General features: G+C 50.0%; 1 protein-coding gene across 2 annotated transcripts; it reads left to right on the forward strand.

The window, feature by feature from the left end:
• Positions 1-353: 353 nt before the first annotated feature.
• TTC23L (tetratricopeptide repeat domain 23 like) lies at positions 354-15,316 on the forward strand. Of its 2 annotated transcripts, none has more exons than XM_077346945.1 (11): positions 354-453; positions 1,774-1,912; positions 3,130-3,253; positions 4,523-4,676; positions 5,544-5,669; positions 7,198-7,375; positions 8,763-8,871; positions 10,931-11,058; positions 11,951-12,100; positions 13,767-13,849; positions 14,942-15,316. In XM_077346945.1, the coding sequence occupies exons 2-11, from the start codon at positions 1,793-1,795 to the stop codon at positions 15,015-15,017; spliced, it is 1,248 nt and encodes a 415-aa protein (XP_077203060.1). In that variant the 5' UTR covers positions 354-453; positions 1,774-1,792; the 3' UTR covers positions 15,018-15,316. The 2 variants fall into 2 exon arrangements, with proteins under 2 accessions (XP_077203060.1, XP_077203059.1); XM_077346944.1 differs by lacking the exon at positions 354-453 and adding an exon at positions 517-1,270.
• Positions 15,317-15,512: the final 196 nt, after the last annotated feature.

Consider the following 15,512-nt stretch of genomic DNA (forward strand, 5'->3'; position numbering starts at 1 on the left):
TTATCCTGGATGCTTGAGGCTGATCCTGCACTGAGCAGGGGGTTGGCCTGGATGGCCCCTTCCAACCCTATAATTCCCCTTCTTTCCAACCAGCACCACCTCCGGCCTTTTCAGGATTTAGTTTCAGTTGGTTTGTTTTGATTCACAAAAGCCAGGCTGTGCTTCAGGATGCTTCTAGTTCTGTGCCTATATTGATCTAGATGGATTGGGGGGGGGGGAGGTCATTAGATCTCCTTCAGTGTTAATCTCCCCCCCCCCCCCAGTTTTTACTCTTCTGCTTCCAAGTTTCCCAGCCACTTTTCGGGAAAGTGCATCCTCGTCACCAAGGCAACGGCTAAGGCCGCGGATCGTCTCCAAGGCTACGGCTTGGGGGTGGGGAGATTAAAACAAACCACAAAGCCTTGCGATCCAGGAAAGGGGCCGAGGCCTGCAAGCAAACCGGGGCCCCTGTGGGTACGTTAATATGCGGGGCTTGTGCAGGAGGGCAGGGGGAACGTCGGGGGCTCAAGTTCAGGGGAGACAAAGAGGCTGCAAGTCAGCAGCGGAGACACAGGACGGCTTTGCTGAGCAGACTTCTTTGCCGCCCTGCACACCGTGACAGATTTATACCTCCCTGTATCACCAACCCCAATCTCTGCGCTCAGCTCTGGGCTGTGGTGAGAGAGGAAAGTGTCACTAAGCCACAGTGGGATTTGGGGGACCCCAAAGGCAAGGCAGGAGATGGACAGAGGTGCTTTGCCATTGCCCCTAAAGGTCTCCCATCCCTTCAGTGGGGTTCAGAGAGCATTGTTCTGTCCAATGTTTGACGCAGTACAAGAGGTCCATGCCGAGCAGTGACTGCTCGGGTAAGCAAGCCAAGTTGCGTGTCGCAGAAAAAGACACAAACTTGCCCGAATCAACATCCTGCCCGACTTGGGGGGGAGGGATTCTTTCTTTAACCCAAAGGTGGCAACAAAGCAGCTCCCTCAACTCAAGCAAAGCAAACCCATCCCAGCGGGCCAGCCGGAGAGGAATGGGGCTGCTCTGGGTGGAAGCAGCAATGCATGTCCATGTTTATTTACATCTGGCCGCCGACGGCCGTCTGTTTCCTGTCTCCAGCCCAAGGCCTTGGGAATGCTGTTTCCCACCTTTCTCTTTTCAGCTCACTCACATTCTTGCCTAGGCTCACATTTCAATATTGCCCAAGGACGGGAATTTGAAAAGCGACTAAGATGTCCTTATTTCTGACTGCAACTGGTATCATTGAACATAGTCGGCACCTTGTTGGAGGGTAAATTTTATGGCATTATACCCTGCTGAGGTATTTCTCCAGGTGTTTCCTGAGAGAAGGCAACCCTACACTCTAGTGCAGGGGTAGTCAACCTCTGGTCCTCCAGATGTCCATGGACTACAATTCCCATGAGCCCCTGCCAGCATTTGCTGGCAGGGGCTCATGGGAATTGTAGTCCATGGACATCTGGAGGACTAGAGGTTGACTACCCCTACTCTAGTGAACGCTCTGCTTGTGGGGGTACGGTTGTTGTCCCTGGGCAGGGAAGAACCTGGAGACTTGGGGACGGAGGTGGGAAGGGGCAGGATTGGGGGCAGGACAGGACCTCAGCGGAGTATTAATATCTGTGGAGTCCACCCTTCAAGGGAGCCATTTTCTCCAGGGGAACTGATCTCCGTTGCCTGGAGATGAGCTGTAAATCCTGGGGATTGGCATCCCTGGCAGGGGTTGGGGGGGGGGGTAGCTAGGAGCCAGTGACTGACCCCCTTCTCTGCAACATTTAGGGTTCAAACAACAGGCTTTATGACTGAAATGAGCAGTGACCATGGAGAGGAGGAGAGGAGAGCCGAGATATTCGAAACCCCGAGAAGGGAGTTAGCAAAGACGCTGAAAAGGGCAGAAAGATTCACTGAGGAAAAAAAGGTACATTTCTCCCTGTCCCTGTTTCCGTTCTTGGCTGCTCTCTGCTGGTCAAGGGCAGATATTGGCTGTTCAACATTTGCTCAAAATTGTAAAGCTTTTCGATGCTTTCAGTACGTTCTCAGGTACTGTGCTTCATTTCTAATTTTAAAATTTTGGGTGTTCGGGTGCAGGGGCCTCTCGAAAAAAAGACACGCACCCCTCACACACTTCAGAGTGTGCCGTTGCATAAAATAACTATTAAATATCGATTTCTGTTAATGTTATAAAGGAAATGAATCTGGATGTGAATGACATTCAGTAATGTTAATGTTAATATTTGGAGTTCTTTCTTGCAGAGTTTGGCTGAACATCAAACCTTCCTGGAATAAATTTCCCAGGGTGCATTGCGGTGGAGTTCCTCAGATGCCTCTGAGAAAGTGTTTGGGGGGGGGGGGAGGGAAAGTGACTGGCCTCATGGGGTTGCCAACCCTTGGTTTGGAAGTACTGGAGGTTTGAAAGTGGAGCCTGGGAGGGGAGAAATCTCAGGGGAGTATAATCCCTTGCAGCCCACGTTCCAAAGCAGCCACTTTCTCCAGGAAAAGCGGAACAATGTTTTAAAATAAGTAAATAATAAACAAATAAGTGATTTATGTAGTCATACAATCCTAGAGTTGGAAGGGGCCATACAGGCCACCTAGTCCCACCCCCTGCTCAATGCTGGATCAGCCCAACACACCCAGGATAAGCATCTGTCCAGCCGCTGCTTGAAGACTGCCGGTGGGGGGGGGGGCTCACCACCACCTTAGGCGGTCGATTCCACTGCTAAACTACTCTTGACTCTAAATTTTTCCCCTGGATATCTAGCATCTACCTTCCTTGTTGTTGTTAGGTGCGAAGTCGTGTCTGACCCATCGCGACCCCATGGACAATGATCCTCCAGGCCTTCCTGTCCTCTATCATTCACCGGAGTCCATTTAAGTTTGCGCCTACTGCTTCAGTGACTCCATCCAGCCACCTCATTCTCTGTCGTCCCCTTCTTTTGCCCTCAGTCGCTCCCAGCATTAAGCTCTGTTTAAACCAGTTACTGCAGGTTTTGAGGAGAACGGGTATGATGTGCACTTAACATTTATGCCTGAAAAGAACTAGAACAGACCAGCGTTCCAGCCCAGAATCAGCTCCCCTGAAGTGTCTGTGGGGAACCAGGGAATGCAACAGATCTCCCGGGTCTTGTTTTCCAGATGCGTCAGGCCCACAGGGAACGGATCCGCTGCGTAGCCCTCACAAGGATTGTCTACGGAGACAGACATTGGCGGCTGGCCCGAGCACTGGCTAATCTTGCTCACAGCTACCTGGCGCTTCCAGGTAAGGCCTTTCCCCCTCTTCCTGTTTCCTTGGCTCCGATGGATCCACCGTTTGGAACTAGCTGAGGATGCTGCTGAAAAATTGAGCGGAAGACCCCCATTCCCACAAAGCTTATCTTGCTGCTTCACAGCAGGGTGGGGACAGATAATGCTTTCCATACCTTTGCTCTGATGAACGCTGCTTAAAAAAAAAAACCCTCTGGTTATCTATGTCTTTTAAGGGCAGGCAGACACTCACCAGGTGAAGGCTGAGGCAAACTGGAGGTGCAGCGATGGCTGTTTCACCTGTCATACATTAAAGATGCAGGAGCCCATCCGGATGACAGGGAGCAGTCCTAATTGATCTTGTGCCAGAGTAGATTTACAATTGATTGACAAGTCCCAGAGTGTTTATGCATCCAAAAAAAGTTGCCCATGGAAAGGAAAAGGCCTGCAAAGCAAGTTTTAAAATACTGCAAGGAAATGACGTGGAAAAGACACACTCACTGCCAGAAAGAGTGAGTACCATGGAGAATTGAAAATACAACAATGGAGCTTTTGTAGGGGAAACGGTGCCACATGCGGGGGGGGGGGGGGACCATGGTAGTCTTGCAGAGTTTTTGCTAGGTTTCCCCAGGGCATTATTTCCTCAAACCTTCTTTCTGCACAATTTCTACACAAATGTAATCGTTTACAAGGGAAAGGCTGCCATCTACGGACCACTGTATGAATCTCACCAACTACACGAGGGGTCCCAGCCTATTACCAAGAAAGCTAATGAACAAATTTTGAATCTGGGGGCGCCTTTAAGACTAACAAAGTTATATTCAAGGAATGAGCCACCAACAGGAACCTCTCCCTGCCTTAGAATCATAGAATCATAGAGTTGGAAGGGGCCATACAGGCCATCTAGTCCAACCCCCTGCTCAATGCAGGATCAGCCCAAAGCATTCAAGAAAAGTGTGTATCCAACCTTTGCTTGAAGACTTCCAGTGAGGGGGAGCTCACCACCTCCTTAGGCAGCCTATTCCACTGCTGAACTACTCTGACTGTGAAAAACTTTTTCCTGATATCTAGCCTATATCGTTGTACTTGAAGTTTAAACCCATTACTGCGCATCCTTTCCTCTGCAGCCTACGGAAACAGCATCCTGCCCTCCTCCAAGTGACAGCCTTTCAGATCCTTAAAGAGCGCAACCATGTCCCCTCTCAGCCTCCTCTTCTCCAGGCTGAACAGCCCTGTCTGTGAGACATGACGTGTGCTTCCCGCCCATCCTTATGCATTTCCATAGGTTTTCCTACTCAGGCTGTGCAGCATGCAAACTCAGCCAAAGGTGCCTTGTTGACAGATGGAAGCAGCCCTCCAGCAGAGGAAAGGCAAGAGGTTCTGAGCACTCTTCTGACCATCTACTATACCTTGGGCGTAGCACACCAGGTGCAGAAAAAATATCCTTGCTGGGGGTGGGGGGTGTGCGGGCAGGAGGGCAGATTTGAAATGGAGAACACCCAGTTAAAATCTGTACTCTGCTTGTCTGTTCACGAGTGGAGAGTCCCTGTGCTGCATGATGACCTTTCTTAGAAGGTGTTTGTGAGATTAAATGGCCATTCTGAAGGGAGGATAGAAATGCTGTCCAGATTCATTCATTCATTCATTCATTCATTCATTCATTCATTCATTCATTCATTCATTCATTCATTCATTCATTCATTCATATGCTGCCCTTCCCTGAGGCTCAGGGCAGTTTACATGAAACATAGGGGAACAGGAACAATAAGTATAACTCAGTAATCATATCAGATAAATAACAAAGAGAATAGTGACAGACAACCTCAACATTTTAACAGTCCCCTGGTTGATCAGGTCAGGGGGTTTGATTCCTGGTTCCATTTAGATTTCCCATCCCAGGCTTCAGTGAGAGTCAGTGTAGCTAAGAGTGACGAACTCTAATCAGGAGAACTGGGTTTGATTTCCCCTCTCCTCCTCTGCATGAAGCTTGCTAGGTGACCTTGGGCCATCCACAGGTCTCTCAGAGCTCTCTCAGCCCCACCTTCCTCAGAAGGTGCCTATTATGTGGAGAGGAAGGAAAGGTGGTTGTAAGTCACTGTGAGAGGCTAGAGGACAGCGGGGGTATAAAAACCAACTCTTTTTCTTTTTCTCACAAACCCAGCTCTTGTGTAAGGCTAGATTTGTCAGCAAGAGCTACAGCTAAGCAGAGAAGTGCCCTTGGCTGGACAAAATAACTCCAAGGTGGGCCCCAAGTCTCTGTGTTGTCTTTAATCGGATTTCAGCCTGTCAACCTTAATGGTTTCTACCAGCAAGGAGTCTTTTTGCAATCTGCAAAAGGCAGAAGAGGTCATGGAAGAACTGAAGGGGACGGAATGGGACGGGGCCACTGGGTGGAAAATCTCTGAGAAAGATCTGGCTGCTGCACTGGGCAGGTAAACAAAAGGTTCGTCGTTTTGTCCCAAGCTGACAAATAAAGGACCCAGCTTCATGGAGCTATCAAAAGAGTTTTGCGAGGCTGCAGTTGCGCCCTCCCCCCATTTCTCCGCAGTTCCTGGCTCGTTTTTTTTTATTGTGATATCAAACAAAATATCCATACCCATCACTAATCCATAAATTCATCAATCTAACATTCAATCACAAATAGATACAAATATACATTAAAGATTTCTCTCCTAGTCCTAACAAATGAGATAGTAAACCTAAATCTGTGACATAACTATGCTTAGAACCTGCTGTTGCTATGTTAAATTTTACAAATCTTCACAAAGTCTGGATAGTTTTTTTCCATATAATTCCAAAACAATGTCCATTGCCTTGCATATTTTCCAAGATCGGGATCTTTGTAGATGGCAGACAATTTGGCAACTTCAGCGTAGTGCGCCAGTTTTGTTAACCACTCTCCAGTCGAGGGAATATCAGGGCTCTTCCATTTAGAATCAAAAACAATTCTGGCTGCAGAAGTCGCATACATAAATAAAACTCTATGATCTTTGTGGATCCTGCCCTCCAAAAGGTTCAATAGAAATAACTCTGTTTTTTTTTTCAAAATTAAATTTTAACATTTTTTTTAATTCCACAAGTATATTCTCCCAATACTGTCTTGCTTTCTTACATTCCCACCACATGTGAAAAAGTCACCCCTCTCCTGTTTACATTTCCAACATTTGTCGCCTATTTTTTTATTCCATTTAGCTAACTTAACGGGAGTAAGATGCCAACGGTAAATCATTTTATAAATATTCTCTATAATAGAGTAACAAGGGGTGAATCGCATATCACACTTCCATAACCTTTCCCTGGCTGCTGGTTTGAGACCCAGCTTGGTGTCATGGTGAAGAGTGGCAGCTTCTAATCTGGAGAACCAGGTTTGATTCCCCACTCTTCCTCCACATGCAGCCAGCTGGGTGACCTTGGGCCCGTGACAGTTCTGTAAGAACTGTATTTGTGGAGGAGTTCTGTCTGAGCTCTCGGTTTACAATACCACGCTGTGTTATATTTTATTTCTCAAATGGTGTGTATAGTTTGCCAGGAGATCCGAAGATTGTCTGGCAGCCAGGCAAGGGCCATTCAGAGGTGGTTTGCCATTGGCTGCCTCCATGCCATGACCATTGGTGTTCCTTGGAGGTCTCCCATCCAAATACTAGCCAGCGTTGGCCCTGTTTAGCTTCCGAGAGCTGATGAGATCGAGCTTGCCTGGGCTATCCAGGTGAGGGCATCATGGGATGCGCTACAGTTCTATAAAACCAGGGTCTTTGGGCGCAAATCCTTACAGGATTTTGCTTGGCGAGTCACTGGAAATTAATTCAGTGTTTTCAGAATTCATATTTGAAACACATTCTGACGTTCTACAGAAGCAGAAAGGGGCTGCGGCAATGTGAAATATTTACCAATGGCGACTTTAAAATAATGCTTTTCTCCTTCCCGGATTTGAAATTCTGATTGCTCAGCTCTTTCTCCCAGGACCTGTTTGCAGCAAAACAAGCCAGCACTGGCGACGAAGCATTTTAAGAAGGCAATCTCTGCTGTAATTGCAGCTGGAGGAGAGATGGCTCCGGAGCTGATTGATCTTTATCAGGAAATAGCCCACACTGAACAAGTGAAGAACAATCACAACAAAGCCATAGGATATTTATTGCTGGTAAGGAGCCTCAGGGAGGGAAGTTGGCATGGCATAGCCTAGGAGTGGCCAAACCGTGGCTCTCCAGATGTCGGTGGACTACAATTCCCACGAGCTCCTGGCCTATAATCAAATCTTTGGTTTCTGTCAGGACACAGATACTTCAGCTCCAACACTAAGAGAACTTTTATTAACAAGGAGGAAGACTGAACAGCATTAGGGAGAACACACAGGCTTTATATACATATCCGCTGCGTTACGCTACGCTATTGGTTCTTAATGCACCCTTACGATTGGCTACTATACACTATCTGATGATTGGCTGCTTGAAACATTCTAGCGAATTGCAATTGAGCACCAAGGAGCCAGGCTCAAGCTCAGATACATGAACTCTATTGCAGGGGTAGTCAACCTGTGGTCCTCCAGATGTCCATGGGCTACAATTCCCATGAGCCCCTGCCAGTGTTTGCTGGCAGGGGCTCATGGGAATTGTAGTCCATGGACATCTGGAGGACCACAGGTTGACTACCCCTGCTCTATTGCATGGACTTCTATCCACCTACCTAATACCTATCTAGCTCAGTACTATCTCCTGTGATGGGCAATGGGTCTTGGGAATCTCGCATTGAGATCTTTCATAGCAACCAAGGCCTATTCTTTCTGACTGGGGGATTGAACCGGGGACCTTCTGTTTGCAAGGCAGACGCTCTACAGCTCTACTGCTGAGCTATGGCTCGTTCCGGAGCGAGGCTTAAGTGGAAAGTATATCCAGTTATAGATACTGCACTGTATGCATAATTACTGCACTAAGGTCCTGGTAACCCTGACTAGGATGGTTCAGACTAACTTGATCTCATCAGATCTCAGAATGTAAGCAGGCTCAGCTATGGCGAGACCTCCAAGGGAGGCCTCAAATTTCACCATGCCAACCACTTCTCTTTCTCTCTTGCCTTGAGAACCCTACAGGGCTGCCGTGAGTTGGCTGGTGCTTGAGGGCATTTTCCATCAACCAGTGTCATTGGAGAAGTACGTATTAAGTCGGCAGGCTCTGTAGACACAGGGACAGCTCTTCAAAAACAATCTGCTCCTTATTAAGTCCGACTCTGAACACAGAACCCTGAACATGGGAACACATTGAACTTATATACACTGGTACAAGCCCGCCAAAGAACCTGATTGGCCCCTAACAGGAAGTTCTCATTGGTCCATAAGTCTGTGCTATACGAGTCAATGATTGGCTGAGTTGCAGTCCTTCATTTGCATAGTGGTTGGTATTAGCACGATTGCGTCCGTATACATAATGGTATGGAGGGGATGGTAAAGATGGCGGGCTCTCCCACCCTCATGTCTGCCCAGACAGCACAACTGTTCATGCACTCACAGGTGCCTGTTTTCCTTTTCCTCGTAGGCCTACTGCGTTGCATTAACTGTGCACACAAAATCCAGCGCAGAAGCAGCATCCACAGCATTACTGTTAGGCAAGGCTTATGCCGCAACTGGAGAACAAACACATGCAGGTAAAGAAGCAGAAATGCCTGGGGAGAGGAAAGGGAAGGCAAACGTAAGCTGCTTTGAGACTCCTTTGGGTAAAGAAAAGCGGCATATAAGAGCCAACTCTTCTCCTTCTTCAGTAATATCAGGGCTCTCTCAGCCTCACCTCCCTCACAGGGTGTCCGTTGTGGGGAGAGGAAAGGGAAGGCGAATGTAAGCTGCTTTGAGACTCCTTCGGGTAGAGTAAAGTGGCATATAAGAATCGACTCTTCTTCCTCCTCAACTTTTATACTATTGAGAAACCCCTGAAATGTTCTTCAGACTTCGAGAAACCCTAGAAGTGGCCCAATCATCTTTAACCCTCCCCCCGCTCCAGAGGAGCGGGAGGAATAAAGGAGTAAGGGCAAGTGGGGAGGAGTTAGGGCGGGCCCTGTCCGGGATAAAAACTCAGAGGGCCCAATCAGGAGCCGCGAAGCGGCTCCTGATTGGGCCCTCCGAGTGTCACTCGTGGGCCAAGCAGCCAATGGGGAGCCGCGCAAAGCGCGGCTCCCCATTGGCTGGTTGGCCCAGCCTCGCCTGGGCCGGCCGGGGAGTTGCCGCTCAGAGGAAGAAGCCTTCCCCAGCGGTAAGTCCTCCGGCCGGCTTCCCCTCGCCCAGGGAGCCTTCTGCCGGGCCCTGGGGCAGGCTCACCTGCCCTTGGGCCCGCCAGAAGGCCACAAAGCCCACTCCCGAAGTCCCGAGCCTTCTGCCAGGCCCTGGAGCAGCCGAGCCTGCCCATGGGCCCAGCAGTAGGCCGCGGAGCCCACCGCCCCCGTCCCGAGCCTTCTGCCGGGCCCTGGGGCAGCCGAGCCTGCCCCTGGGCCCGGCAGTAGGCCGCAAAGCCCGCCGCCCCCGTCCCGAGCCTTCTGCCGGGCCCTGGGGCAGCCGAGCCTGCCCCTGGGCCCGGCAGTAGGCCGCAAAGCCCGCCGCCCCCGTCCCGAGCCTTCTGCCGGGCCCTGGGGCAGCCGAGCCTGCCCCTGGGCCCGGCAGTAGGCCGCAAAGCCCGCCGCCCCCGTCCCGAGCCTTCTGCCGGGCCCTGGGGCAGCCGAGCCTGCCCCTGGGCCCGGCAGTAGGCCGCAAAGCCCGCCGCCCCCGTCCCGAGCCTTCTGCCGGGCCCTGGGGCAGCCGAGCCTGCCCCTGGGCCCGGCAGTAGGCCGCAAAGCCCGCCGCCCCCGTCCCGAGCCTTCTGCCGGGCCCTGGGGCAGCCGAGCCTGCCCCTGGGCCCGGCAGTAGGCCGCAAAGCCCGCCGCCCCCGTCCCGAGCCTTCTGCCGGGCCCTGGGGCAGCCAAGCCTGCCCCTGGGCCCAGCAGAAGGTCCCAAGGCCACCTACCTTACTCTGTTCCTCCCTTCCTCCCAGCATTCCCTTTCTCCTTCCCTTCCTCCCAGCATTCCCTTTCTCCTTCCCTTCCTCCCAGCATTCCCTTTCTTCCTCCCAGCATTCCCTTTCTCCTTCCCTTCCTCCCAGCATTCCTTTTGTTTTTCCCTTTCTCCCTTCTTCCCTCTCTTCCATCTGCCTCTTTCTGGCTACCTGTTTCTCTCCCTCTTCTTCTGTCTCTATCTTCCTCCCTTTCTTTCTGTCTTTCTGTCTCTCTTTCTCCTTTTCCTCCTTCCTTCACCCCATCCCTCCACCCATCCATCATGCTAGGGCCCGCTGTATTTTGCCCACAGCGGGCTTAATATCTAGTAGAGAATAAGACTCGAAAGCATAGCCCTGTACACGCCCACCCAGGGCCCCTCCACTTCACACACACCCCAGGCCCATCATTGGCCATGAGGGGAGGGGGGGAACGTATCAACATGACCATATGTGGTTATATCACCCGATAAATGTTTAACAAATGTTTTAGAGAATAATATTTTGCTGATTGCCAGTGGCACAGGAATTTAGAGATGTCATTCAACTCATGAGCTTCATGGTTTTTTGAAACAAACCAAAGAGCTGGGTTTGAAATGGACCATTCTTGTTTGTTAGTGTGTGTGTGTGTGGGGGGGAGTGATGTAAATAACATGCTCACACAGAAGGTGTCCTGCTCTTGTTTTCTACAGAGGCGGCTGAAATGTATTTCAACGAGAGTCTTGTGGCTTTCAAAGCAGTGCTGGGATCAGACCATCCACAGACGATTAACGCCTTGGAGGACTTCAGCAAATGGCTTGTGCACGTCGGGAAGAGAGAGGTAACAGGAGAACTTGACCACGTACTGGACCACGTACTAATGCAGGGGTAGTCAAACTGCGGCCCTCCAGATGTCCATGGACTACAATTCCCATGAGCCCCTACCAGTCCCTGCTAGCATTTGCCGCAGTTTGACTACCCCTGTACTAGTTTGGTGTAGTGGTTAGGAGTGCGGACTTCTAATCTGGCGAGCCGGGTTCGATTCTGTGCTCCCCTACATGCAACCAGCTGGGTGACCTTGGGCTCGCCGGCATGCCAGATAAGAAGTCCACACTCCTAACCACTACACCAAACTAGTACAGGGGGAGTCAAACAAAATCAAGTTTATTGACAAATAATTCAACATGTTATAAGAATCTTCATTTGTTTATGGATATCATAAAGGTAAAGGTATTTCCTGTGCAAGCACTGGGTCATGTCTGACCCTTGGGGTGACGCCCTCTAGCGTTTTCATGGCAGACTCAATATGGGGTGGTTTGCCAGTGCCTTCCCCAGTCATGACCGTTTACCCCCCAGCAAGCTGGGTACTCATTTTACCGACCTCGGAAGGATGGAAGGCTGAGTCAACCTTGAGCCGGCTGCTGGGATCGAACTCCCAGCCTCATGGGCAGAGCTTTCAGACTGCATGTCGGCTGCCTTACCACTCTGCGCCACAAGAGGCTCTTATGAATATCATACTGATGTGCAATAAGACTTGGCCATCTACCTTAAGTTACTGGACTTATCCCCTGCATCAGTAACGTAAATTTCTCCGTATCTTACTTTGCCCCATTGTCTTCCATCAAGGAGGGAGCCAAAAAGTATCTCCTTTAAAAAATATCTATTAATGTAAAAAGGAATACAACCAATCCATTCTTGTATAGAACACTGATTTTTTAAAAAATCTTTTCTAGCAAGCCTACGACCTACTTCAAGACTCATTTATGGCCCAGCCCGATGTCTGTAGGGACTTCAGTGCAAAGGCAGCAGAAAAATTTTACATTATGGGTGGGATCTGCCTCGCAGAGAAGAAGGTGAAAGAAGGCTACCAGTGGCTCAGTAAGGTAATTGCCGGGTTGTTGTGGGACCATCTTGTGCAGATTTTGAAGATGTCTGTTCTAGAAGGCAGGCAATATACATTGTCGGATAAAACAAAAGTCGAGCGGCCGCTTCAAGACCAAGAACAGAAGCCATGCAATGCCTTTTATCAGGGCCCACCAAAAATTATTACAAGTTGTCATGCCAGCAGCTGAGCTTATCAGAACTTGTCATCAAGAACTTAAATGGAAGTGGGGCGGGCAGGTTGTCCAGATCTGAAGACCCTGTCATGTTCAAAACAATGAACATGGCAGAATGTAGGACTTGGTAGTCAAACTGTGGCTCTCGAGATGTTCATGGAATACAGTTGCCATGAGCCACTGCCAGCATGGCCAATTGACAAGGGCTCATGGGAACTGTAGTCCATGAACGGCTCAAGAGCCACAGTTTGGCCACCCTCTAGTTCCATATAGGTAGAATTAGTCTGCCTGTAGCACTAGAATAGCGCAAGAGACAGATATCTGAGGAAGTGAGCAGTGACTAACCAAATCTCAGAGCCTGCCACAAATTTGTGTAGTCTTTAAGGTGCCACTGGACTCTTGCTGTTTTCTTCCATTGCGGGATAGTTACTGTTTAAGTCAGCTTCTAACTTTCACGCAAAGGGACTGCTCATTCCACCCACTCAATTGCGCTCAAGATACGGGTTTCCTTGGGATCAACATCTGGTGATGAACCATATTCTTATCGTATCATCAGTAGGCGCACAGCTAAATTAAGGCACTCTACTTGGCCAGTCGCCCGTCAATGCCAATTATTCCCTACTGTTCCTGTCTAATATATAGAAGGTAAATTACAGTGTAAACTTGATATCAGTCATCCTACCTATAAGCCAGCAAAGGAAGTCCCCTGAGTCCACTGAGTCTCTTGTGGCTTAGGACAGCGGTCCCCAACCTTTTGATGGTTGAGGACCGCCTCCAGGGGTGAGGAAGAGCCGGCGACCCGGGCGCCGCGCGCATGCGTTGGCACCCCCTGGTGGTGAAAACGCACATGCGCAGAGCTGCTGCACATGTGTGTTTTCACCACCAGGGAGTGCTAACACGCATGTGCGGCAGCTCCACGCATACGCGCTTGTGTCCGCCGGTGTGCCGGTGGCCGCGCCTGCCTCTTCCCCCCCGTCTAGCAGCAAGAAGCTAGCCGGGCTGCGAGTGAAGCAGCTGTGTTTCATGGCCTGGTGAGCTTCTCGCTGCGGCGGTGGGGGAGAGGCAGGCGTGGCCGCCGGCAGCCCATTACCGAGGCCTTCATGGCCCAGTACCGGGCCGCGGACTGGGGGTTATCAACCCCCGGCTTAGGACACTCAAAATTGACATATGTACGCAAACAGAAAAACTATCCCTTGTTTACAGTCCCAGCTCTAGGAAGTACCTGGTGCTTTTGAGGAGGGACCTCAGTGGGGTATAATACAGAGTCCACCCTAAAAAAATCCACTTTCCAGTGACCAGTTGTATTTCTGAGAGATCTCCAAGTTTTGTAATTAACTCTGAGAAATCCTGGAATCAAATATCTTCTTAGCCATGAAAATGTATATAGTTGCTGTAAGAACCAAAGGGAGGAGGGCCTATGCATTGCCCCGGAGGTGGAATAAAAACCCATATGATGAACCAGAGGATCATCTGCTCTTTTACTTCCATGCAGTGTGCAGAGATCCAGGCTGCGGTTTATGGGCCACGACACAGGAGATCTAAAGAGACACAAAAGCTCTTGAAGTTGCTGGAGACGTACGTTTTCTCACATTTCAAAACAATTCTGAACGCAAATGTAGTATGGGAATAGTCAAGCCAACAGAACGTCCACTGCTGATCTAAGCTGGAAAGCTTTGCTGGGAACAGTCTAAGCTGGAATCTCAATCGAGACTTCCATCCAAGCTCTTCTAAACTGGTGTTTGTTTTTGTTTGTGAGGTGTACACAGCCTTGCCTTGACTTCGAGGCTTCGAGGCTACTGATGCAAATTCCTAACTGCACTGCACTGAACTGGTCCCTAATTGTCCCTAATTGGCTGAGCCGCCCTGCGCCGTCTCCGGGCTCGCAGAGCCTTTCGCCATCGGGGGGGGGGGGGCGAAACAGTTTATCTCACCCTTGCCAGCCACCAAGCGCCATCCCCAGGGACGGCAGCTAGCGCCCATTTTATTCTAACATAAAATGGGCTTTAAATCTAGTCTTATAAAAAAATGCTAGAGCTGTTCCTATATCACCTTATACACCCACACAGCTGTCTGTGTGTGGCTCTCGCTCTGTGAAACTGGACTTTTGATTGTGCCCTGTCTAGTACCTCACACACAAGCACATCCACAGAGGACTCAACAACCTGTGTGAAAAGGTCAGTGTCATGTTTCCCTCAAGGAAACAATTTATTGCTTGTGTGAAGCTATCACTGCATCAGACTCGCAGTCCAACAAGGTAGCGTCTCCCGAAATTGGCAGTGGCTCTGGGGTTTCAGGCAAAGGTCTTTCGGCTCACTTGCTGCCTGATCCTTTGAACTGAAGCTGCCAGCAAACGAACCTGGGACTCCCTGCCTGTCAAGCCGATGCTCTGCCCGGGAGCCTTGGGCCCTCATTGTTTGAGACAGACCAAACGCACCACCCAGATACAAAGTCTGAAATAGTGGAACGGCTTATTCTTTGCTGCCCTCAATCTACGGACCAGTCAGCAGAAGAGCATGATCACACGCAGGAAGCTGGCCCTGGTTAAGCTTTACCCCCCCCCCCCCCCAAGTTCTAATTTTAGGGCTGCAAAGGATGCTGTTAGCCCAAGCATGAAAAACTGCTCAAAGAGCTGAAGGCAAAATCCCTTTCTCGATTCCTTGTTTGCAGGTCTTCTATTATACGTGAAGGATCCAGACCGCTGTGCCGGGAGAAACAGGAGGCATCAAATCAAGTACTTTCTTAATAACACAGGTGGTGTCATCTCCCCCTGAACCAGTTGGTATAGATGGGACTGCATTAGATACGTGATTGTTCGACACGGTTACAGAGAAGCCCACCCTCTAAACCAGGGGTACTCAAACTGCGGCCCTCCAGATGTCCATGGACTACAGTTTCCATGAGCCACTGCTCTAAACTATCTTTTTTGACCAGGGAGGTGGGCTCAGCATAATGTCCTGGGGCTGGCTGACCCTTCATTCAGTGCACTGCGTGCATAATGTATCCGTAGGAGGCTGAAAGTCTGGAATAAACTGCACATACAAAGAAGCACTCCATGGCTGGTCTGATTTCTTAAGCCTCGTCAGAAACCAGCCCCAAGAGAGGCAAGAGAGGATGGCACAAATGACTCGTGCCACGTTGGCCATCATTGCGGGGGCATGGCGGGGGAGGGGAGGGGAACGACACCGTATATTCTGTCTCTTTGTGCGGGACGGAACACACCTCTTCTTAACCCTTCCCC

This window comes from Paroedura picta, chromosome 7 (genome assembly GCF_049243985.1).
Source record: "Paroedura picta isolate Pp20150507F chromosome 7, Ppicta_v3.0, whole genome shotgun sequence".
In the NCBI taxonomy this organism is placed as follows: domain Eukaryota; kingdom Metazoa; phylum Chordata; class Lepidosauria; order Squamata; family Gekkonidae; genus Paroedura; species Paroedura picta.

Bases quoted from the DNA above. Each gene is read 5' to 3' on its own strand.
- TTC23L (XM_077346944.1), top strand. From the start codon at position 1,212: ATGTCCTTATTTCTGACTGCAACTGGTATCATTGAACATAGTCGGCAC. The intron at 3,254-4,522 runs GTAAGGCCTTTC...GCATTTCCATAG, and splicing joins CAGCTACCTGGCGCTTCCAG to GTTTTCCTACTCAGGCTGTG. The intron at 11,059-11,950 runs GTAACAGGAGAA...AATCTTTTCTAG, and splicing joins TGCACGTCGGGAAGAGAGAG to CAAGCCTACGACCTACTTCA.